The sequence below is a fragment of the Salmo salar genome, chromosome 15 (assembly GCF_965601325.2).
Source record: "Salmo salar chromosome 15, fSalSal1, whole genome shotgun sequence".
Taxonomy (NCBI): Eukaryota; Metazoa; Chordata; class Actinopteri; order Salmoniformes; family Salmonidae; genus Salmo; species Salmo salar.
Window position 1 is genome coordinate 11487829 of NC_138305.1, and position 23672 is coordinate 11511500.

A 23672-nucleotide genomic window follows, 5' to 3' on the forward strand; every position below is an offset into this window, starting at 1 on the left:
AGCTTGAAATTAATGAAGGGGCCTTCCTGTGGGCGTTTCTCGCAACAATCAACGCCCTCAAGACACATTCCGCAGCCAGACACCCGTCACGTGACGGGGAGGTCAATGATCCTGATAAGAAAATGGCGGAATTTGAGGAGCTACGGGTAGGCTAAAAAAAAACATAGCCACTGCTAGGTAGAAAGCTGTACTATGGCTAATCTTTTTAGTTAAGCAATTTACGTTGTCGGATAAGGCATTGAATTAGACATCCGCTTCATATAGGCAAAATTACTTAGCTAACTGTGGAATGGTGCATGTCTGTTTTACCTAGTTTAACAACTGGTGCTGCTCTCGACATTAGCATGCCGCTAGCTAGCTAACAACAATTAGCCAGATGTAGCCATTGGCTTAGCAATACGAAATCGCCGCGAAATAGTTTTGTAATATAGCTTCACGTTAATGTACTTTATCTAATAAAATGCATGTTACCTATTGAAGGTAAATACTGTTAGTTGACTACAGTGGGTAGCTAGTCTATTTACATTCAAATAGGCTATGCTAACATAACTAGCTATCAAGGTTGGTTGGTAGACACTATTGTTGTTGTCATGGTTGCTAGTTAGCTGGACTGATCATAACTGTTATTAATAAAATAAGAGTACTTTTCAGGAATTACTTTCTAGATAAGGTTGTTTAGACCTGACCGCTATAAACAGTACTGCAACTAACTCTAATGTAAGAGATCAGTCAAATGATAGCGACTTTATTGATCAGTCAAATGATAGTTAGCCATCTGCCATCTACTTGAGCTGAGACCGAGGCAAATGTTTTTTATTTTTATTGGATATTCGGCTTTCTATCGTCAATAGGTATTAAACCACAAACATAAGGGGTAACCCAGACAAGTTACAGAGGTTATAAAACTGAAACATCTGTCTATATAGAACGTCTTCTCACCACCAAAATATGGAGGCGACAGGAAGTCCAGTCTGGGTAGTGGGAGAAGATGGAACTAGGTGAAACTGGGCCGACATTTTGCAAAGTTTCTCATCGATTTAACATCTGATATTAAAAAAAAGTTATATATTCTGAATCGGGAGGATGGAGAAAAGTAAACTGCTTTTTTTGTTATTGAAATAATTTCTCCCCCCCCCAACTTTCAATCTTCAATATCTCTTAATTAATATTCTTAGATGTAAAGTCCCCTGTTTTTACGGGACCTACGAGGGTCCGACTAACGTTTATGTTTATAAATCGATCTGTGGACACCGTTGTTTGAAATGGCTTGTATTGAGCGATAGCTCTGGTTCCCATGGACACAGTAGTATATGTATATATATATATATATATATATATGTGTGTGTGTGTGACGTAGGCTGTGAAACCTGACACCACTTGAAGCTGGGACCGCCCTCCTACCATTTCATTCGCTCTTCCGAATGTCCGTCAACTCCTGGCTGAACCCTAGGTCACACCCTAGGTCACAGCCACTGACAAAACACATGCGTGCAATTCTTACATCGTATCTAACAGGAGAGAGTGGGTTCAGCACTGTAGCACATTCAGAGATCAATTTATAGCCATTAATCTAAAGTAACGAATAGATTTAAAAAATAATAATAATAAAAAAACAAAAACACTTTCTGTTCATCATAGACGGACACAATTAATATGAGAGGAAAGGCGAGTTCCTAACGAGCTCAGGAAGCCAAGCTCTGTGAGACTCTTCAAAGTGATGGGGGGGGGGGGGGGGCAGACGTTTTGATCAAGAGAGACCTTTTTCAAAATATGCAAATGTTCTCTAAAACTACACGTACAAATATGTATTTTACAGTTATAAGGAAGGTGACGTCCTTATAGTTAGTTGTTTTATCATTTCATTAAACTATAATTAGAAAGCATATTCAAGCCTTATTCATACAGTTTAATTGAATAGGAAATACATCATATCAATTGTTTAAAATGTTCATATTTTTTTATAATATTTATACTGTGTACTTGAGCTTGTGTCCTCAGAAGTAACTATACCTCAGCAATTTATAGCTATTTTTATTTATTTTTTACCAGAAAGATGATATTTTAACCTTTTTTGGAGTATGCAGCGTTACTAGTTATTGTTTATGGTCCTCATGATAAACAATTACTTTTGGCGATTGTGTAGATTACAATTTTGATGACATTTTAACCGGTTTAAACAAAGCGTGCCATGACTATGAAAATGATCTATTCTGGATCGGGGCAGGATGGAAAACAAACCACTGCTTTCTTGTTCAAATGTTTATTTGTTTTCTTCTTTCGGTTTTCAAATCTTTAACAGCCCTTATTAAACAAAAGTGTACCATCACCATAAATTATATATTCTGGAGGAAAAAAATACACACACAATTTTCTTTTCTTCTTCTCCCTCTTCCCACTGATTCAGAATATATAGTTTTCAGAGTCATGGAAGGCTGTGTTTTTAAAAGCTGCTGAAGTATGAAAACTGGAAGAGAATATGGGACGATATTATGTTCACATATGGAACCATGCTCATAGTACATCATTTGCAGGAATTATGGATATTTTGATATGTTTTCTGTAGCTATTTGAATTGTCAAATGAATGCCCCAATAACAATACCTATTTGTGTACAGCGTTATTGTATAGCTTAATAAATTCTTAACCATGAGCATGGTTCTGCAGTCCCACCGTTTTCCTTTGCCTACCTAACCATATAACTAGCTAATGTTGTGTTTGTTTTTTTTTTCCTTTCTAAAGTCAAGCTCGTCTTCACTGCTCTTCATCCATCGTTTGTCAGACTTGCCAATGCCATGCTCTTCACATGTTTGATCTAATGGTTCTGGCGTTTATTCTCATTCAACATTTTAGATGCTTAACGGTCACATATAATAAAAGGATTTGTAAGAAACAAGGAAATACACACGTAGGAGCGATCAAGCATGGACCGTATAATGAAGGGTCAGTTGGGCTTTAATTACTTTCCTCTTGGGGGGGGGGGTCCTGTTCTGGGGGGGTTGTTATGTGAAGGGGGGGGGGGACCTGTTAGTTGTTATGTGAAGGGGGGGTCCTGTTCTGGTGTCCTGTTCTGGGGGTTGTTATGTGAAGGGGGTTGTTATGTGAAGGGGCGGGGGTCCTCTTATGGGGGGGGGGGGGGGGGGGGGGGGTTGTTATGTGGGGGGGGTATCAAATGTGTAATAATAATTGTGTTGGAATAGCTCTATTCTGGGTAGTTTAACCTCGCCATTGACATGTTTGGTGTTTTTGCTTTTAAAGCCAATATTGCTAACCTGGCTGTGCCATGTAAGGATAACACGAGTCATTGTTTTGTTAGGATATCAGAATGTACAGTCTATATATTCTCTCTGACAGCTGAATCCTAGTTACATACTTTTACACTTTTTACAACTTCAAAATGAGGCTAATCAACTGAACTAAAGAAAACATGGCATAAAAACTTGAATTTTCCTCAAGTGGCAAAAATGATTAGCCTAATCATTCCTAATCATGTTTTTATCAATGTCTTAATTGCTGCATTACATTGACAATGACATGGTAGCCTGTCTGTGTCCTCATGTCTCCCCTTGTCTTTCCAGAGCATGGTATCAAGTTTCAGAGTGTCAGAGCTACAAGTGTTACTGGGCTTCGCTGGGCGAAACAAGAGTGGTCCCAAGCATGAGCTCCTTCTGAGGGTCTTGCACCTCCTGAAGAACGCCTCCTGCAGTCCAGCCGTCCAGATCAAAATCAAGGAACTTTATCGACGCCGCTATCCCAGGACGATAGACACTTGTCTTACCGACTTGGCTGCAATTAAGTCTGCGTTCTCCACGGCAGCGGAAGGCGGCGGCGGCGGTGTTACCGTGGTAACCTCTGACGTCAGTGACCTGTCCCCTGACGGCGCCGGTGTCTCCCGGGACTCTGACCTGGCGTCCGATTCGCTGCTCCTCTCTGGTGATTCGCTGCTGCTCTCTGGTGATTCTCTTCTGGTCCTCTCTGGTGATTCGCTGCTGCTCCACGAGGAGACCAATAAGGAGCTGAGGATGAACCTCCAGCAGCCCGCCCCTCTCATCCCTCCGGTCCATCCAGACGTCCAAATGAAGTCTCTGCCGTTCTACGACGTGTTAGACATCCTGGTCAAACCCTCCAGCCTGGGTCAGTGTCTCTCTGGTAAATCTATCTAGTTGGACCTCTACCATATTTTACTGGGCTTTTACATTGATGAAATGAATGATTACTGATCAACTCTGATTGATTAGGCGTGTGAATGATTTGTTCTTGCTTGTCACAATTCTTGTTCTCCTGAAACCCGAATGGCGCAGCGGGTCTAAGGCATCTGCGTCTCAGTACAAGAGGCGTCACTACAGTCCCTGGTACGAATCCAGGTTGTATCACATCCGGTTGTGATTGGGAGTCACATAGGGCGGTGCACAATTCACCCGGTGTCGTCCGGGTGTGGCCCGGGGGTAGACCCGTCATTGTAAATAAGAATTTGTTGTTAACTGACATGCCTAGTTAAATAAAGGTTAAATTAAAAAAATATATATTAATAATACAACAGCCTGTCGGCCAGCGTAACTTTAGACAATTTCTGAATGGTTTGGATGGGTGTATAGGGCAAGCTTAAGCTATATAATACAAGCTCTGCCTATCTCTCTCTCGTAATCTAGGTGGACGTTCCATCATATTTCTGGTCAGACATGACATTACTGATGAAGGAGTCTTGTGATTAAGTGCCTGAATGTTTGTTTGTTAATTCTGGTCATAATCTGATGTCCATTTTTCTTGTTGTCCTTTCCACTTTAGAGCCTTAAACCAGTCTGTTGGTTCTAATGTTAGACATTTCTCAAGTTCTCATAGATCGAAAATTATGGCTGATATAGTAGCTCTGCCTATCTCTCCGATAATGTTGACATTACTGCCTATCTCTCTGGTAGGTAATGTTGACATTACTGCCTATCTCTCTGGTAATGTTGACATTACTGCCTATCTCTCTGGTAATGTTGACATTACTGCCTATCTCTCTGGTAATGTTGACATTACTGCCTATCTCTCTGGTAATGTTGATATTACTGCCTATCTCTGGTAATGTTGACATTACTGCCTATCTCTCTGGTAGGTAATGTTGACATTACAGCCTTTCTCTCTGGTAGGTAATGTTGACATTACTGCCTATCCCTCTGGTAGGTAATGTTGACATTACGGCCTATCTCTCTGGTAGGTAATGTTGACATTACGGCCTATCTCTCTGGTAGGTAATGTTGACATTACTGCCTATCTCTCTGGTAATGTTGATATTTCTGCCCATCTCTCTGGTAATGTTGACATTACTGCCTATCTCTCTGGTAGGTAATGTTGACATTACAGCCTTTCTCTCTGGTAGGTAATGTTGACATTACTGCCTATCCCTCTGGTAGGTAATGTTGACATTACGGCCTATCTCTCTGGTAGGTAATGTTGACATTACGGCCTATCTCTCTGGTAGGTAATGTTGACATTAAGGCCTATCCTCTCTGGTAGGTAATGTTGACATTACGGCCTATCTCTCTGGTAGGTAATGTTGACATTACGGCCTATCTCTCTGGTAGGTAATGTTGACATTAAGGCCTATCTCTCTGGTAGGTAATGTTGACATTACGGCCTATCTCTCTGGTAGGTAATGTTGACAATACTGCCTATCTCTGGTAGGTAATGTTGACATTAGTGCCTATCTCTCTGGTAAGTAATGTTGACATTACTGCCTATCTCTCTGGTAATGTTGATATTTCTGCCCATCTCTCTGGTAATGTTGACATGCTGCCCATCTCTCTGGTAATGTTGACATGCTGCCTATCTCTGGTAATGTTGACATGCTGCCTATCTCTTTGGTAATGTTGACATTACGGCCTATCTCTCTGGTAGGTAATGTTGACATTACTGCTTATCTCTCTGGTAATGTTGATATTTCTGCCCATCTCTCTGGTAATGTTGACATGCTGCCTATCTCTCTGGTAGGTAATGTTGACATTACTGCCTATCTCTGGTAATGTTGACATTACGGCCTATCTCTCTGGTAGGTAATGTTGACATTACTGCCTATCTCTGGTAATGTTGACATGCTGCCTATCTCTGGTAATGTTGACATTACGGCCTATCTCTCTGGTAGGTAATGTTGACATTACTGCCTATCTCTGGTAATGTTGACATGCTGCCTATCTCTGGTAATGTTGACATACTGCCTATCTCTTTGGTAATGTTGACATTACGGCCTATCTCTCTGGTAGGTAATGTTGACATTACTGCCTATCTCTGGTAATGTTGACTTTACTGCCTATCTCTCTGGTAGGTAATGTTGACATGCTGCCTATCTCTCTGGTAGGTAATGTTGACATGCTGCCTATCTCTCTGGTAGGCCGAAATGTCAACATTACCTACCAGAGAGATAGGCCGAAATGTCAACATTACCTATCTCTCTGGTAGGTAATGTTGACATTACTGACCACAGACTGCATTGAAGTGTCTGAATGTTTTTTTTTGTTTTGTTTGTTGCATCATGTCCTAATCTGATGTCCTTATTCTATTAGGAGCAAGCACTGTTCAGAGATACCACCAAGAGAAATACTTCATCTTCGCCTTGACGCCTCAACAAGTCAGGGAGGTGTGCATTTCAAGGTACGGGCTGCTCTGCTCTCGCAGCACCTTACCAACTCCTGATGCGTTCCACAATAGTTGTGTTTTATAATGACATGTGTTTTTGTTCTTTCTTAAAGGGATTTCCTACCAGGTGGCAGGAGAGACTACATGGTTCAGATACAACTGAGGTGAGGATAGATAGAATGCAGTTATAATTCCAGGACCTATTCAGACCTATTCTGGAGCCCCAGAGGAGATTTAATTCAAACATTTTGTTTTATTGCTTTTCAAATGTAGTTTTTCTGATTTTTCTTGAAAGGTTCTGTCTGTCAGAAACAAGTTGTCCCCAAGAAGACAACTACCCCAACAGTCTCTGCATTAAAGTTAATGGGAAGCTGTTCCCCTTGCCGGTACGTACTGGTTTCTCAACTGGTCTAGGATCAGGTCCCAGCTGTTTACGTTGTCTTATTCATTATGATCTAAAAGGCATAACAGATCCTAGATCAGCTCATACTAAAGTTGATAACACACATATATTACAGCATGTTTGTTTGTTTTTTTCAGGGTTATGCCCCGCCCCCTAAAAATGGAGTGGAACAGAAGAGACCGGGAAGACCTCTAAATATCACCTCATTGGTCAGATTGTCCTCTGCCGTACCCAATCAGATCTCTGTAACATGGGCAGCCGAAATCGGAAAGGTATTGTAAGCATTAATTAACATTGAGGATCAAGGTATTTTTCACTATTTTATTGTGAACTTAATTTATAGTAGTGGCAACTGTTAAGATGCCTTTTTGCATCATAGACTTCATTAGGCCTTTCAAGCTGATGTTTTTCAACCTGACGTTCTCCGTGTGTCGTTCCTGACGTTCTCCGTGTGTCGTTCCTGACGTTCTCCGTGTGTCGTTCCTGACGTTCTCCGTGTGTCGTTCCTGACGTTCTCCCTGTGTCGTTCCTGACGTTCTCCCAGTGTCGTTCCTGACGTTCTCCCTGTGTCGTTCCTGACGTTCTCCGTGTGTCGTTCCTGACGTTCTCCGTGTGTCGTTCCGGACGTTCTCCGTGTGGCGTTCCGGACGTTCTCCGTGTGGCGTTCCGGACGTTCTCCGTGTGGCGTTCCGGACGTTCTCCGTGTGGCGTTCCGGACGTTCTCCGTGTGTCGTTCCGGACGTTCTCCGTGTGTCGTTCCGGACGTTCTCCGTGTGTCGTTCCTGACGTTCTCCGTGTGTCGTTGAAGCGGAGAGATCATTCTATTTCTCTGACTGTCGTTCCAGACGTACTCCATGTCGGTGTACCTGGTGAGACAGCTCACCTCACCTCTACTGCTGCAGAGGCTCAGGATGAAGGGCATTAGAAACCCAGACCACTCCAGAGCGCTGAGTAAGCACGCACACACACACACATACACACACACACACACACATTTACGTCATTTAGCAGACTTACAAATTACACACACACACACTCTCACACTTGTGTGGTCACACTCATATATATACACAAATTCACTCACTCACTCACTCACTCACTCACTCACTCACTCACTCACACATGAACATAAATTAGAGGACAGGCTCATTGCAATTGATTCCCACTGAATCACACTCACACACAACAGATGTTTGTGTTCAATCAGTAATGTCCATCAAATGTTCCCCTTGTCCTCTTGCAGTAAAAGAGAAGCTGACAGCAGACCCTGATAGTGAGATTGCCACAACCAGCCTGAGGGTGTCACTCATGTGCCCTGTGAGTAAAACATGCTGGGGGGAAAAAAACCTACCTTTCATACAAATCAGTCTTGTACAACTTTAACAGACAGAAAAAGATCTGTGTTACAAATATGTGGTGAAACTGGCAAATTCATCTGTCTTTTTCATCTCTCTCTCTCTCTCTCTCTCTCCTCTGTAGCTTGGTAAAATGCGTCTGACTGTGCCCTGTCGAGCTGTCACCTGTTCCCACCTGCAGTGTTTCGACGCAGCCCTCTACCTGCAGATGAATGAGAAGAAACCCACATGGGTCTGTCCTGTCTGTGACAAGAAGGCCCCCTACGAGAGCCTGATCATCGACGGGTTGGTACCTCTCTCTATAATAATTATTATAATAATACCTGGGTCTGTCCTGTCTGTGACAAGAAGGCCCCCTACGAGAGCCTGATCATCGACGGGTTGGTACCTCTCTCTATAATAATACCTGGGTCTGTCCTGTCTGTGACAAGAAGGCCCCCTACGAGGGCCTGATCATCGACGGGTTGGTACCTCTCTATAAAACACTGAACAAAAATAGAAACACAACATGTAAAGTAGTGATGCACCGATATGCCATTTTTGGCTGATACTGTTATCCGATATTAAACATTTTGCATTCTAGTACAGTTAAATAGTTAACACACACACATGGACGCAGCGGTCTAAGGCACTGCATCTCCGTGCAAGAGGCGTCACTACAGTCCCTGGTTCGATTCCAGGCTGTATCACATCCGGCCATGATTGGGAATCCCATAGGGCGACGCACAATTGGCCCAGCGTCGTCCGGGCCGTCATTGTAAATAAGAATTTGTTCTTAACTGACTTGCCTAGTTAAATAAAGGTTACACACACGCCACACTGACCAAAAATATATTTTGTTGGCATTTACGTATGTCCCCATTACCAGTAAAACATAATCAAAACCTATTTCTTTCACTTACTTGCTGTGCTGTTTCATTGTTCATTTGTTCAGTCGTTTCATTCTCAACAGGATTTCTATGGAACGCCGTTTGGGTCCTTGCATGTCAAAGAATATACTATTTAACACAATTTGATGTGCCAAATAAGCTTGTTGACCAAAAGGGACCTGAATATGACTGCACGTCACAAAATAATTTAACACGTTCTTTCATTTTCGACGTAGTTATTACACATTGATTACAATATCACTCGTATTTCATGTCACAACGATTCATCGACACGTATGCTATGTATGATGCTGTCAAAGTTGTCTCACGCGCCTACAGTGCTGGTCATTAAAAAAAGCTAGCTAGCTCATGGATGCAAACAATGTTTTTCCCCAAAAACACAGCAAAATTACATAATCTGTTTTAGTAGGTATAGTTAGCTAGCTAACTATATAGCTAGGTGTCATCTAAAATAACTCTAATTTATAAGACAGTTCTTATTTGATTAATGGAGGACCCATCTATGTGAAGCTAGCCACAATAAGGATTAGCCACAACAGTGAACTTTGCGGTTAGCCTTCAAAATAAAAGTATGGCATAATTCTATAATTTGTATTCACTGTCAGTGACATACTTTTATTTTGAAGGCAAACTGCAAATTCTACCATTGTGCCTAATCCTTATTGTGGCAAGCTTCACAACACATAACCCTGTCCTGTCGAGCCTCACTAGCCAGATGAAGCTAGCTGGCTGCTTATAACGTTAGCTTTGGGCAACAGGGTTAAGTAGCAGGCTAGCTATTTATTTCCATGAACTGAAGTTCAATTTCAATAGGCGAACAACAAGTGGCAACCTAGCTAATACTTATTCACAATGATTCCTAAATCATTGCTAAGAATAATGAAAATGACTGCAGTTTCTACTGGTCATTGTTTTCAGGCTGGTTGTATTGGTGCTAGCTAGCTACCCCAGAAGTTGCGGTAGAAAAAATGATGCTTTATTACCAACGCGGTATTGAAAACACATCGTTCGTTGCCGGTGTTTGCTTGCTTGCAGACTTTCTTGTACAGCTTTGACACTGTTTCTTTTTTTGACACGCAAAGACCCAAACTGCGTTCCATAGTATGTATGTATGTATGTATGTATGTATGTATGTATGTCGTGAAGCTAATAGCAGTGACGCTATTACTGTGTAACTCCGGTAGGGCAACATCTGAAAAATAGCGCATTTCTTAGTGTGTACCGGTGCTTGACCAGTCGGCGAAAGCCAACATCAGCCACGACAGAGAACGATTGACTGTCAAGGGCAATGAATTCGATTGTCTTGGCTTTAATGGATTTCGCTTTTTGAGTTGTCTCGCTGAAATGTTCTTACCCTTTCAAATGACTGCTGGACTTGATCCACACAGCAGACATTGTGGGCGAGGTTAGGAACTCTGTGTTGCACGTGTAGCGTAAAATTTTACGTGGCGTAATTACGTTATGTACCTACGTTATATAGGTACGCACGTCAGTTTTGACATCGGTTTTGCACATCACCGTTAAACTAGACATCGGCCAATGCCGATGTTGGCATGTTTAGCTAATATCGTCCGATTCCGATATGTTTACCGATGTATCGTGCATCCCTAATGTAAAGTGTTGGTCCCATGTGTCATGAGCGGAAATAAAATGCACAAAAAGCTTATTTCTTCCAAATTTTGTGCACAAATTTGTTTACATACCTGTTAGTGAGCATTTCTTCTTTGCCAAGATCATCCATCCACCTGACAGGTGTGGCATCTCAAGAAGCTGAATAAACAGCACGATCATTACACAGGTGCACCTTGTGCTGGGGACAATAAAAGATCACTCTAAAATGGGTAGTTTTGTCAGACAACAGTATGTCGCAGATGTCTCAAGTTGAGGGAGCATCAATTGGCATGCTGACTGCAGGAATGTCCTCCAGAGCTGTTGCCAGAGAATTTAATGTTAATTTCTCTACCATCAACTGCCTCCAACGTTGTTTTAGAGAATTTGGCAGTACGTCCATCCAGCCTCACAACCGCAAACCACGTGTAACCACACCAGCCCAGGACCTCTACATCTGGCTTCTTCACCTGCGGGAGATCGTCTGAGACCAGCCACCCAGACAGCTGATGAAACTGTGGGTTTCGCACAACTGAAGAATTTCTGCACAAACTGTCTCAGGGAAGCTCATCTGCGTGCTTGTCGTCCTCACCAGGGTCTTGACCTGACTGCAGTTCGGCGTTGTAACCGACTTCAGTGGGCGAATGCTCACCTTCGATGGCCACTGGCACGCTGGAGAAGTGTGCACTTCACAGATTAATCCTGTTTTCAACTGTACTGGGAAGAAGGCAGCATGTCCAACCGGCCTCACAACCACAGACCACGTGTATGGCGTCATGTGGGCGAGCGGTTTGCTGATGTCAACGTTGTGAACAGAGTGCCCCATGGTGGCGGTGGGGTTATGGTATGAGCAGGCATAAGCTACGGACAACCAACACAACTGCTTTTTATAGATGGTAATTTGAATGCACAGAGATACCGTGATGAGATCCTGAGGCCCGTTGTCCTGCCATTCATCCGCCGCCATCACCTCATGTTTCAGCATGATAAAGCACGGCCCCGTGTCGCAAGGATCTGTACACAATTCCTGGAAGCTGAAAATGTCTCTGTTCTTCCATGGCCTGCATACTCACCAGACATGTCACCCATTGAGCATGTCTGGGATGCTCTGGATCGACGTTTACAATAGCGTGTTCCAGTTCCCGCCAATATCCAGCAACTTCACACATTCGTTGAAGAGGTGTGGGACAACAACCAGGTATAATAATAATGATGAAGATGACAATGATGATGACAACGACGATAATAACCATAATAATGATGATAATGACAATAGTATTGATGATGACGATGATATTAACACCAGGATATATCCTGTCTGTGATAAGGCTTCCTATGAGAGCCTCGTCATCGATGGGTTGGTACCTCTATTATTATTATTATTAGTAGTAGTAGTAAAATAAGGAACCGTAGTAGTATTAGAAGAAGAAGAAGAAGTCCGGTTATTGCAGTGGCAATGATTCTGTAACTATGTTGGAGTGTATTAGTTGAGGTAGAATAGAGACCTGAATGGTATTAATAGATATTATAACTGTTAGTGTATTAGCTGAGGTAGAATAGAGACCTGAATGGTATTAATAGATATTATAACTGTTAGTGTATTAGCTGAGGTAGAATATAATAAATAGATATTATAACTGTTAGTGTATTAGCTGAGGTAGAATATAATAAATAGATATTATAACTGTTAGTGTATTAGTTGAGGTAGAATAGAGACCTGAATGGTATTAATGGATATTATAACTGTTAGTGTATTAGCTGAGGTAGAATATAATAAATACATATTATAACTGTTAGTGTATTAGTTGAGGTAGAATAGAGACCTGAATGGTATTAATAGATATTATAACTGTTAGTGTATTAGCTGAGGTAGAATAGAGACCTGAATGGTATTAATAGATATTATAACTGTTAGTGTATTAGCTGAGGTAGAATATAATAAATATATATTATAACTGTTAGTGTATTAGCTGAGGTAGAATATAATAAATAGATATTATAACTGTTAGTGTATTAGTTGAGGTAGAATAGAGACCTGAATGGTATTAATGGATATTATAACTGTTAGTGTATTAGCTGAGGTAGAATATAATAAATAGATATTATAACTGTTAGTGTATTAGTTGAGGTAGAATAGAGACCTGAATGGTATTAATGGATATTATAACTGTTAGTGTATTAGCTGAGGTAGAATATAATAAATAGATATTATAACTGTTAGTGTATTAGTTGAGGTAGAATAGAGACCTGAATGGTATTAATAGATATTATAACTGTTAGTGTATTAGCTGAGGTAGAATAGAGACCTGAATGGTATTAATAGATATTATAACTGTTAGTGTATTAGCTGAGGTAGAATATAATAAATAGATATTATAACTGTTAGTGTATTAGCTGAGGTAGAATAGAGACCTGAATGGTATTAATAGATATTATAACTGTTAGTGTATTAGCTGAGGTAGAATATAATAAATAGATATTATAACTGTTAGTGTATTAGCTGAGGTAGAATAGAGACCTGAATGGTATTAATAGATATTATAACTGTTAGTGTATTAGCTGAGGTAGAATATAATAAATAGATATTATAACTGTTAGTGTATTAGCTGAGGTAGAATAGAGACCTGCATGGTATTAATAGATATTATAACTGTTAGTGTATTAGCTGAGGTAGAATAGAGACCTGAATGGTATTAATAGATATTATAACTGTTAGTGTATTAGCTGAGGTAGAATATAATAAATAGATATTATAACTGTTAGTGTATTAGCTGAGGTAGAATATAATAAATAGATATTATAACTGTTAGTGTATTAGCTGAGGTAGAATAGAGACCTGAGTGGTATTAATAGATATTATAACTGTTAGTGTATTAGCTGAGGTAGAATATAATAAATAGATATTATAACTGTTAGTGTATTAGCTGAGGTAGAATAGAATAAATAGATATTATAACTGTTAGTGTATTATCTGAGGTAAAATAGAGACCTGAATGGTATTAATAGATATTATAACTGTTAGTGTATTAGCTGAGGTAGAATAGAATAAATAGATATTATAACTGTTTGTGTATTAGCTGAGGTAGAATATAATAAATAGATATTATAACTGTTAGTGTTTTAGCTGAGGTAGAATAGAATAAATAGATATTATAACTGTTAGTGTATTAGCTGTCTGTCCCTCTGTCTGTCAGGTTGTTCATGGAGATTCTGAACGACTGCTCTGATGTGGATGAGATCAAGTTCCAGGAGGACGGGACCTGGTGCCCCATGAGACCAAAGAAAGAGGCCCTCAGTGTGTCCTCAACCTGTATCCCAAAAATAGAACGTAAGTCCTCCTATAGACATCAACCGTCTCTGCTATAAATACTGTATCTATAGGTATACCTACTGACTAATCTGTTACTCGATACTCATCTCTCCTCCCCCCAGCGCGTCTATGTGCCGTGGTCCCCTCCCACAGCGAGCTCAGCTCAACCAATAAGAAGGCAGACGTGATCGACCTGACCCTGGAGAGCTCGTCATCATCGTCGGAGGAGGAAGAGGAGCCTGATCCGCCACTGAAGAAGAGATGCCTCTACATGTCCAAGACAGAGGAGGTGCACACCAAGGGGTGAGATCAAATCAAATTTGATTTGTCGCATGCGCCGAATACAACAGGCGTAGGTAGACCTTATCGTGAAATGCTGACTTACAAGTCCTTAAACAACAATGCAGTTCAAGAAATAGAGTTAAGAAAATATTTACTGAATAAAGTAAAGTAAAAAATATAAAAATAATAATAACTGATCTTAACTAGTCGCTACTAGGGCTGTAGTGGTCATGACATTCTGTCAGCCGGTAACGGTCATGCAAATAACTGCCGGTCTCCCGGTAATTGACCGTTAATTAACAAACACTTTTAGCATCTCCGGGCTTCCACTCATACAAGCCAGGACCTTTAGAAAGTAGACAAATCCATTTAATATACACTAGTGATGCACCGATGTTACATTTTTGGCCGATACCGATGTCCGATATTTTCCTTGTAAAAAAACCCCGATACCGATAACCGATATTTCAAATTTGAGCGGCCTTTTAAGCATTCTAGTACAGTTAAATAGTTAACACACACACATGGACGCAGCGGTCTAAGGCACTGCATCTCAGTGCAAGAGGTGTCACTACAGTCCCTGGTTCGAATCCAGGCTGTATCACCTCCGGCCGTGATTGGGAATCCCATAGGGCGACGCACAATTGGCCCAGCGTCGCCTGGGCCGTCATTGTAAATAAGAATTTGTTCTTAAATGACTTGCCTAGTTAAATAAAGGTTACACACACACACCACACTGACCAAAAATATATTTTGTTGGCATTTACGTATGTCCCCATTACCAGTAAAACATACATCAAATCCGATTTTCTTTCACTTACTAGCTGTGCTGTTTCGTTGTTCATTTGTTCAGTCGTTTCATTCTCAACCAGGATTTCTATGAACTATGGAACAAATTGTGCTTTATTACCAACGCGGTATTGTAAACATCCTTCGTGGCCGGTGTTTGCAGACTGGTGTATTTTTTTTGACTGTATCTTTTTTGACGCGCAATGATGTTTGGTACTATATTTATTGAAGATCAAATTGAATCTCTTTTTAAATTAAAATAGCAAATTTGGGTGTAATCAATTAGCTTAATTTCTCAAGAGATCAAAATGATATTCCATCAAAATAATATTTCAGGAAAGCTAATCTTATCTGTGTCTAACTATAAAAACGATTTCAGCATCTTTCCTGTGCTTTATGAGGTGGAACTAGTCTGTTTCTTCTGTATGTCAAATAAAGGCAAGGGGTCATCTTCACTTGACTCGTTTTTTAAACTGAGACTCAGCGATATGACCACAAGCAGCAGTGTAAATAACATTACGACGTAGAGCCCATGTCAGAGGCTGAACTTGTGAACACCCGCAGGCGGCATCTGCCAAACTTTGCTGCAATGTGACAGCTGTGTGGCGACAGCGTCGTCAACTCCTATAAATATTAAACTCTTGCTCTGTGCTTATTTGTTGTTGGCCCCGTTGACAACGTTTACTTTGTTGTATTGCGCTGAATCTACCCTGTGTTTCTAACCCTCAGAGTGTTGACGTATCAGCCATCGACGGTGCGCCTCCCAAATGTACAGGCCCTGGACACGCCATACCTGCTGTCTTCACTCGCAGACTATACAGTCCCATTCCACCACTCCACCCTGTCCACCATCCCTACAGACATGCAGAGTAAGTCATCCTGTCTACCATCCCTACAGACATGCAGAGTAAGTCATCCTGTCTACCATCCCTACAGACATGTAGAGTAAGTCATCCTGTCTACCATCCCTACAGACATGTAGAGTAAGTCATCCTGTCCACCATCCCTACAGACATGTAGAGTAAGTCATCCTGTCTACCATCCCTACAGACATGTAGAGTAAGTCATCCTGTCTACCATCCCTATAGACATGTAGAGTAAGTCATCCTGTCTACCATCCCTACAGACATGTAGAGTAAGTCATCCTGTCCACCATCCCTACAGACATGTAGAGTAAGTCATCCTGTCACCATCCCTACAGACATGTAGAGTAAGTCATCCTGTCCACCATCCCTACAGACATGTAGAGTAAGGCATCCTGTCTACCATCCCTACAGACATGTAGAGTAAGGCATCCTGTCTACCATCCCTACAGACATGTAGAGTAAGTCATCCTGTCTACCATCCCTACAGACATGTAGAGTAAGTCATCCTGTCTACCATCCCTACAGACATGTAGAGTAAGTCATCCTGTCTACCATCCCTACAGACATGTAGAGTAAGTCATCCTGTCTACCATCCCTACAGACATGTAGAGTAAGGCATCCTGTCTACCATCCCTATAGACATGTAGAGTAAGTCATCCTGTCTACCATCCCTACAGACATGTAGAGTAAGTCATCCTGTCCACCATCCCTATAGACATGCAGAGTAAGTCATCCTGTCTACCATCCCTACAGACATGTAGAGTAAGTCATCCTGTCTACCATCCCTACAGACATGTAGAGTAAGTCATCCTGTCTACCATCCCTACAGACATGTAGAGTAAGTCATCCTGTCTACCATCCCTACAGACATGTAGAGTAAGTCATCCTGTCCACCATCCCTACAGACATGTAGAGTAAGTCATCCTGTCCACCATCCCTACAGACATGTAGAGTAAGTCATCCTGTCTACCATCCCTACAGACATGTAGAGTAAGGCATCCTGTCTACCATCCCTATAGACATGTAGAGTAAGGCATCCTGTCTACCATCCCTACAGACATGTAGAGTAAGGCATCCTGTCTACCATCCCTACAGACATGTAGAGTACATCATCCTGTCTACCATCCCTACAGACATGTAGAGTAAGGCATCCTGTCTACCATCCCTATAGACATGTAGAGTAAGTCATCCTGTCCACCATCCCTACAGACATGTAGAGTAAGTCATCCTGTCCACCATCTGTTTTTGCAGAACTTTGCATCCCTAGTTTTAACTTTGATCTGCTTGTCCTGCCAATCAAACAATGAGATGTTTTGTCTAAATGTCTGGTAATAACCATGTCTGTGACATAGCTGTGAGTTCAGAGGAGCAGCGTGAAACTATCTTTCCCCCATCCATCTCACCTAGGTCTGGATCTGTTCTCGCTGATCCAAGGTGACCCGCAGCATTACAGAGCTCCCATGTTCCTGGATAACCTGACCAGCAGCCTGCAGGGCGCCACCACCAGCGCCGGCCTGGTGTCCTCTTCTAGCCAATACGAGCCCAGCTCCCATCACACCACCACCTCTTCATCCTCCCATGAGACTGGGGTTATCACTGGAGGAGGAGGGTCCAACATCATCTCAGACATCATCTCATTGGACTGATCTTCTGGTTCCCTGAGAGCTCATTGGACTGATCTTCTGGTTCCCTGAGAGCTCATTGGACTGATCTTCTGGTTCCCTGAGAGCTCATTGGACTGATCTTCTGGTTCCCTGAGAGCTCATTGGACTGATCTTCTGGTTCCCTGAGAGCTCATTGGACTGATCTTCTGGTTCCCTGAGAGCTCATTGGACTGATCTTCTGGTTCCCTGAGAGCTCATTGGACTGATCTTCTGGTTCCCTGAGAGCTCATTGGACTGATCTTCTGGTTCCCTGAGAGCTCATTGGACTGATCTTCTGGTTCCCTGAGAGGTCATTGGACTGATCTTCTGGTCCCTGAAAAGCTCATTGGACTGATCTTCTGGTTCCCTGAGAGCTCATTGGACTGATCTTCTGGTCCCTGAAAAGCTCATTGGACTGATCTTCTGGTTCCCTGAGAGCTCATTGGACTGATCTTCTGGTTCCCTGAGAGCTCATTGGACTGATCTTCTGGTTCCCTGAGAGCTCATTGGACTGATCTTCTGGTCCCTGAGAGCTCATTGGACTGATCTTCTGGTCCCTGAGAGCTCATTGGACTAAGCCTCCTATTAGACACAAGCCTGAAAATGTGCTTGTATGAAATGACGTTTACAGTTTGGATCCCAAAATGTGGTGATTTAAAAACGAATGAAGAAAGTTGTGGAAGACATTTTTAAACGATAGATTTTAAACGTGTTCATGCTTTTTCTCCGACGACGGGGGTTTCAGAACTGTTCCATGAAGGACTCCGGTAGTATACACATGACCTTCCTCGAGGTAAGGTGGCTATCAAGGAGAGGAGGAAACTCTTCCGTTCACCTACAAACAAATTTACATCTCCTTGACCACTCATCGGTTTCCGGATCACAGAGGAGAGAGGACGGATTCCCCCCTCCCCCAAAAAATAGTCAAAAGCCTATTTTGACTGAGTTGGCCCCCCCACCCCCCACACACATTCTGACCTGTGGAAGAGAAGGGGATTTTACCCAGTCTGTTCTTCACATGATGTGGAAGTTTTTTATTTTTATTGGATGAGTAGACATGGAAGCATTCCGCAGGAAGTGGAACAATGCGGGGGGGGGGGTTCCCCTTCAGTCACAGCAATAATACAGAATCTTACAGATCGACTGACTCAGTACACGGTTGAGAGTGTATCTAAAACATGGCTCCATTAGAAATTAGATATTTGGGGGGAGGGGGGGGGGAGATCCATGAATTGGAGGTACCATTTTGTTTTTTTGTACAAATGATAAAAAATGATACAAACTAGAGCGTTGAGTGTTTACAAAATGCCATATTTCTCAGCATTTTGGAAATCTGTTTTGTATTTGAGTTTGACCTTGTTGTGTATGTACCGTCTAATTCTTTTCGCCGTCTTGGCCGCCTTTTGTTCTGTGTGTAAAATTGTATACGAGTTAATGTCCTCAAATGGTTTCCGTCCCACGAGTCCCAACTTTTGAACATTTTAAGTTTGTTGGTTTTGAAGGTTAAGTAGGATATTTTAACACCATTACATAGCTACATGTTCACAGAACCAAATGTAATGCGAAGTTGTCAATTGAGCCTTTGTTGAACGTTGCAAAAAGCAATCAGGGCCTGAAATAGTGTATTTTATTTAATGTACAAAACTCTATAGATAAATTAGCTAAGGCAATTAGTGCTGCTGTTTTTAAAGTGTAGAATGATTATGTTGGCCCACAACCTTGTATGAGTTGTTTAGGGAAAGGGGACCTACCCACTAAAACGTTAGGATTTCATTAGATTAAGTTAGGTTAATGTTTTAAAATGGAACCCAAAGTATTTTCCAAACTTAAATTTAAGGGAATAGATATTTAATATTTTATTGTAGTTAAAGGATGCTCCTCTTGTTTCTCTATGGGTAAAAGATGCTCTTGTTTCTCTATGGGTAAAAGATGCTCTTGTTTCTCTATGGGTAAAAGATGCTCTTGTTTCTCTATGGGTAAAAGATGCTCTTGTTTCTCTATGGGTAAAAGATGCTCTTGTTTCTCTATGGGTAAAAGATGCTCTTGTTTCTCTATGGGTAAAAGATGCTCTTGTTTCTCTATGGGTAAAAGATGCTCTTGTTTCTCTATGGGTAAAAGATGCTCTTGTTTCTCTATGGGTAAAAGATGCTCTTGTTTCTCTATGGGTAAAGGATGCTCCTCTTGTTTCTCTATGGGTAAAGGATGCTCCTCGTTTCGCTATGGGTAAAGGATGCTCCTCTTGTTTCTCTATGGGTAAAGGATGCTCCCCTTGTTTCGCTATGGGTAAAGGATGCTCCTCTTGTTTCTCTATGGGTATAGGATGCTCCTCTTGTTTCTCTATGGGTAAAGGATGCTCCTCTTGTTTCTCTATGGGTAAAGGATGCTCCTCTTGTTTCGCTATGGGTAAAGGATGCTCCTCTTGTTTCGCTATGGGTAAAGGATGCTCCTCTTGTTTCGCTATGGGTATAGGATGCTCCTCTTGTTTTGCTATGGGTATAGGATGCTCCTCTTGTTTCGCTATGGGTATAGGATGCTCCTCTTGTTTCGCTATGGGTAAAGGATGCTCCTCTTGTTTCGCTGTGGGTAAAATATGCTCTTATTTCGCTATGCCATCGTGATGCAAACAGACAAACAACAAGGTGCTCATTTTTTATTTGCTGTCAGAATCTCAGACTTAAAACAATAAAGCGGCATCTTTTTTAATACCTGTATTAGTCAACTTTCCCCCCTCATACCTTTTTTTAGTTATAATACAGTGCATTGTTGTTATTATTGTGGTTTGGTTATGATTTTATTTTTTTACATTTCCACATTAGGGTGCTATGATCATTAAATTGCACTAGGAAGCAGCAGTCCAATCACAGTTGATCACAGTTTATCCAGGAAGTTGTCCAGGGCAGGGATGCCTTCTTTGAGGCCTTTGCGTTTGCGGGTGTCTGCCACTACTTGCCATGGCCGACTGGTCTCGTCGAAGGGGTCCCCGGGCAGGATCTGCCAGTGGTCGAACACACACTGGGGGAAGGCCTGGCCACCTGTGTTGGACCTCAGGTCCGCTGTGAAACCTAACGACATCGGGAAATAAAAATACATATTCATGAACAACCAGAGGTCTGTGTTGTTTTGTCATGCTTATCTGTAACTAGTTGGTTGACTCCCTATTTCCTGTTACGCACCTATCCTGACTGAATACAATGTTTTACATTCAAGTGTGATCATTACTTCTTAAAGAGCTAATCCTTTATGAAAAGGCTGTGACGATACCAGTAGAGTGATATTTTTTTCCATGGAAAACTCTTTGGTCCTTAAAAAAAAAAATAATAAAAAAAATAACCTGCTGTATGTAAAATATTTTGTGATAGCTTGGAAAATAAATACATGTGACTGGATGACAGCGTAATGATTGTTTCCAACGTTGGTGCTGTTTTCATAAAGAAGTTAAATCCGCTTTGTGTTTTTTTGTTTCCTTGCCACGATACTGTAATGAAACAGGCAGGGAGCAGGTCTCGAACCCTCGACCTTCTAGCCCGGAGTCCGGCGCGCTATCGACTGTGCCGCAAAAGCACGTTCGAATGGCAGACTCGATATCCACGCTGATAAACCCAGGGTCGTCACACTACTAACAAGTATTGTGTTATTGTCCTGGCCCTACTAAATTAGTCTTTTTAGTTATAGAATAGAAAAAGTTTTAGAAAAGCTACATTTGAATGGGTTCTTTTTTAAATGTTTTCTTTCCATTCAGCGGTATGGTGAAATGGGTTGTTGGAAGATGTGATGAACGTACCAAATGATTCATTGATTGGACTATCCTTTTAAAATGGTCTGTTTACATTCAGTGTTGAAATGTTTCGTTTGGAAAGCGTGACGAACTCACCAAATGATTCATTGATTGGACTATCTTTTTAAAATGGTCTGTTTACATTCAGTGTTGAAATGTTTCGTTTGGAAAGCGTGATGAACTCACCAAATGATTCGTTGACTGGAAGGAAAGCCTTTACGATAAAGATGGGTGTTCCAGCGACCTGCGACTCCTCAAATACCATGCCTCTTTTTCTGTTCAGCACACCGTAGATCCCTCCAACAACGTGCTCCGGACACTGCAGGAAGAACGTTTAGGTGAGTTGAAATACACCAAATATAAAACACAACATGCAACAATTTCTAAGATTTTACTGAGTTACAGTTCAAATAAGGAAACCAGTCAATTGAAATAAAAAAAAAATTATGAAAGAAATTCATTTGTCTCTGATCTATGGATTTCACATGACTGGGAATACAGATGTGACGGCTCAAGCACTGCCTTAGACCGCTGTGCCACTCGGGAGTCCCAAAGAATGCACCTGTAAAAGCCTATTTCACACCATAGCCTACTGAATTTGATTTCGGCACAAATGAAAATGTCACCGATTTCCCCATGAATTGATTCGGCATTGTCTCTATGAAGAGTTTGGCGTGTGACATGCACAGTTACAAGGCTGCTGTAACGTGTGTCGTAAAGATTGGACCAAGGTGCAGCGGGAACGTGTATACTCATCTTCTTTATTCATTTAAAAGAAGGAAAAACAAATAAATCACGTATACAAAACACATCGAATGACACTAAACAGTCCTGTCAGGTGCACAGATACTAAACAGGAGACAACTACCCACAAATCCCATTTAAAAAAACACCCCTCTTAAATAAGACCTTCAATCAGAAGCAACGAGGAGCAGCTGCTTCCAATTGAAGGTCAACCCCATTAACTAACATAGACATAGAAAGACTAGAACTAACATAGAAATAAACTAACAAGAACATAGCCCAACAAACCCCGACCCACATAAAACAAACACCCCCTGCCACGTCCTGACCAAACTACAATAACAAATAACCCCCTTACTGGTCAGAACGTGACAACTTCTGGAGTTAGCGGCAGGCAGACAATATCCACTCTAGTAGTACGGATGAAATCTTGAGCTGGAATGTGAAGATAACTGAAGCAGGCTAGCTTTAGAAAACCCAGACTAGAACTAGCTTGATTCATAGGATACCCCTCAGGACTCAGGAAAGGTTGAACATCCCTTACTATTCTGTTGTGGTTGTCAGCACCATCGGGTCAAATTCCTGGTACATGTAAAAGTACTTGGGAGTATAAAGGTGAATTCTGATTTTGAATCTCACTTCTGAGTTCCACGTGAACTTACCTGGATCTTGACCAGGTAGACTGGCTCCATAATCCGTGGCTGAGCTGTGAGCTGAGAGGCGTAGATGACTCACCTGGATCTTGACCAGGTAGACTGGCACCATAATCCGTGGCTGAGCTGTGAGCTGAGAGGCGTAGATGACTCACCTGGATCTCGACCAGGTAGACTGGCTCCATAAGTCGTGGCTGAGCTGTAAGCTGAGAGGCGTAGATGATTCACCTGGATCTTGACCAGGTAGACTGGCTCCATAAGTCGTGGATGAGCTGTAAGCTGAGAGGCGTAGATGACTCACCTGGATCTCGACCAGGTAGACTGGCTCCATAAGTCGTGGCTGAGCTGTAAGCTGAGAGGCGTAGATGACTCACCTGGATCTCGACCAGGTAGACTGGCTCCATAAGTCGTGGCTGAGCTGTGAGCTGAGAGGCGTAGATGACTCACCTGGATCTCGACCAGGTAGACTGGTTCTATAAGTCGTGGCTGAGCTGAGAGGTGTAGATGACTCACCTGGATCTCGACCAGGTAGACTGGCTCCATAAGTCGTGGCTGAGCTGTGAGCTGAGAGGCGTAGATGACTCGGCGTGCCGTGGGGATGATCTGCCCACCCCCTCTGTGGATGGCATCCGCATGCAACGTCACATCATGGACGTCGAAACGAATCCCCCTCATGTTCTCCTCACACAGGACACCCTGAGAAAGAGAACGTTTTTCAGTGGTGGTGGGGTTCCCTGGTTCT

The 23672-nt window shown here is 41.9% G+C and overlaps 2 protein-coding genes across 6 annotated transcripts in view; one reads left to right on the forward strand and one right to left on the reverse strand.

Annotated features, from left to right (window-relative positions):
- Positions 1–21144, forward strand: pias2 (protein inhibitor of activated STAT, 2). 5 transcript variants are annotated; one of them, XM_014143575.3, is made up of 14 exons: positions 1–146; positions 2851–2940; positions 3576–4146; positions 6540–6627; positions 6726–6776; positions 6908–6998; positions 7153–7287; positions 7861–7966; positions 8259–8332; positions 8495–8655; positions 14063–14196; positions 14301–14481; positions 15979–16118; positions 17523–21144. In XM_014143575.3, the coding sequence occupies exons 3-14, from the start codon at positions 3579–3581 to the stop codon at positions 17759–17761; spliced, it is 1968 nt and encodes a 655-aa protein (XP_013999050.3). In that variant the 5' UTR covers positions 1–146; positions 2851–2940; positions 3576–3578; the 3' UTR covers positions 17762–21144. The 5 variants fall into 5 exon arrangements, with proteins under 5 accessions (XP_013999050.3, XP_045551404.2, XP_045551402.2 ...); XM_045695448.2 differs by having other exon boundaries at positions 73–146; positions 2740–2940; positions 15979–16156; positions 17523–17767; XM_045695446.2 differs by having other exon boundaries at positions 74–146; positions 2740–2940.
- LOC106570964 (elongation factor 2) overlaps positions 20395–23672 on the reverse strand; it is a 21590-nt gene continuing 18312 nt past the window's right edge. The window contains exons 13-15 of the mRNA XM_045695445.2: positions 23444–23626; positions 21720–21852; positions 20395–20820 (exon numbers count right to left, since the gene is read on the reverse strand). Of these exons, the coding sequence (XP_045551401.1) occupies positions 20627–20820; positions 21720–21852; positions 23444–23626 (510 nt within the window). The 3' untranslated portion in view covers positions 20395–20626. The remainder of the gene's footprint in view (positions 20821–21719; positions 21853–23443; positions 23627–23672) is intronic.

Coding starts and splice junctions, on each gene's coding strand:
- pias2 (XM_014143575.3), top strand. CDS start 3,579: ATGGTATCAAGTTTCAGAGTGTCAGAGCTACAAGTGTTACTGGGCTTC. Junction 7,288..7,860: donor GGGCAGCCGAAATCGGAAAG/GTATTGTAAGCA, acceptor CTGTCGTTCCAG/ACGTACTCCATGTCGGTGTA. Junction 7,967..8,258: donor AGACCACTCCAGAGCGCTGA/GTAAGCACGCAC, acceptor GTCCTCTTGCAG/TAAAAGAGAAGCTGACAGCA.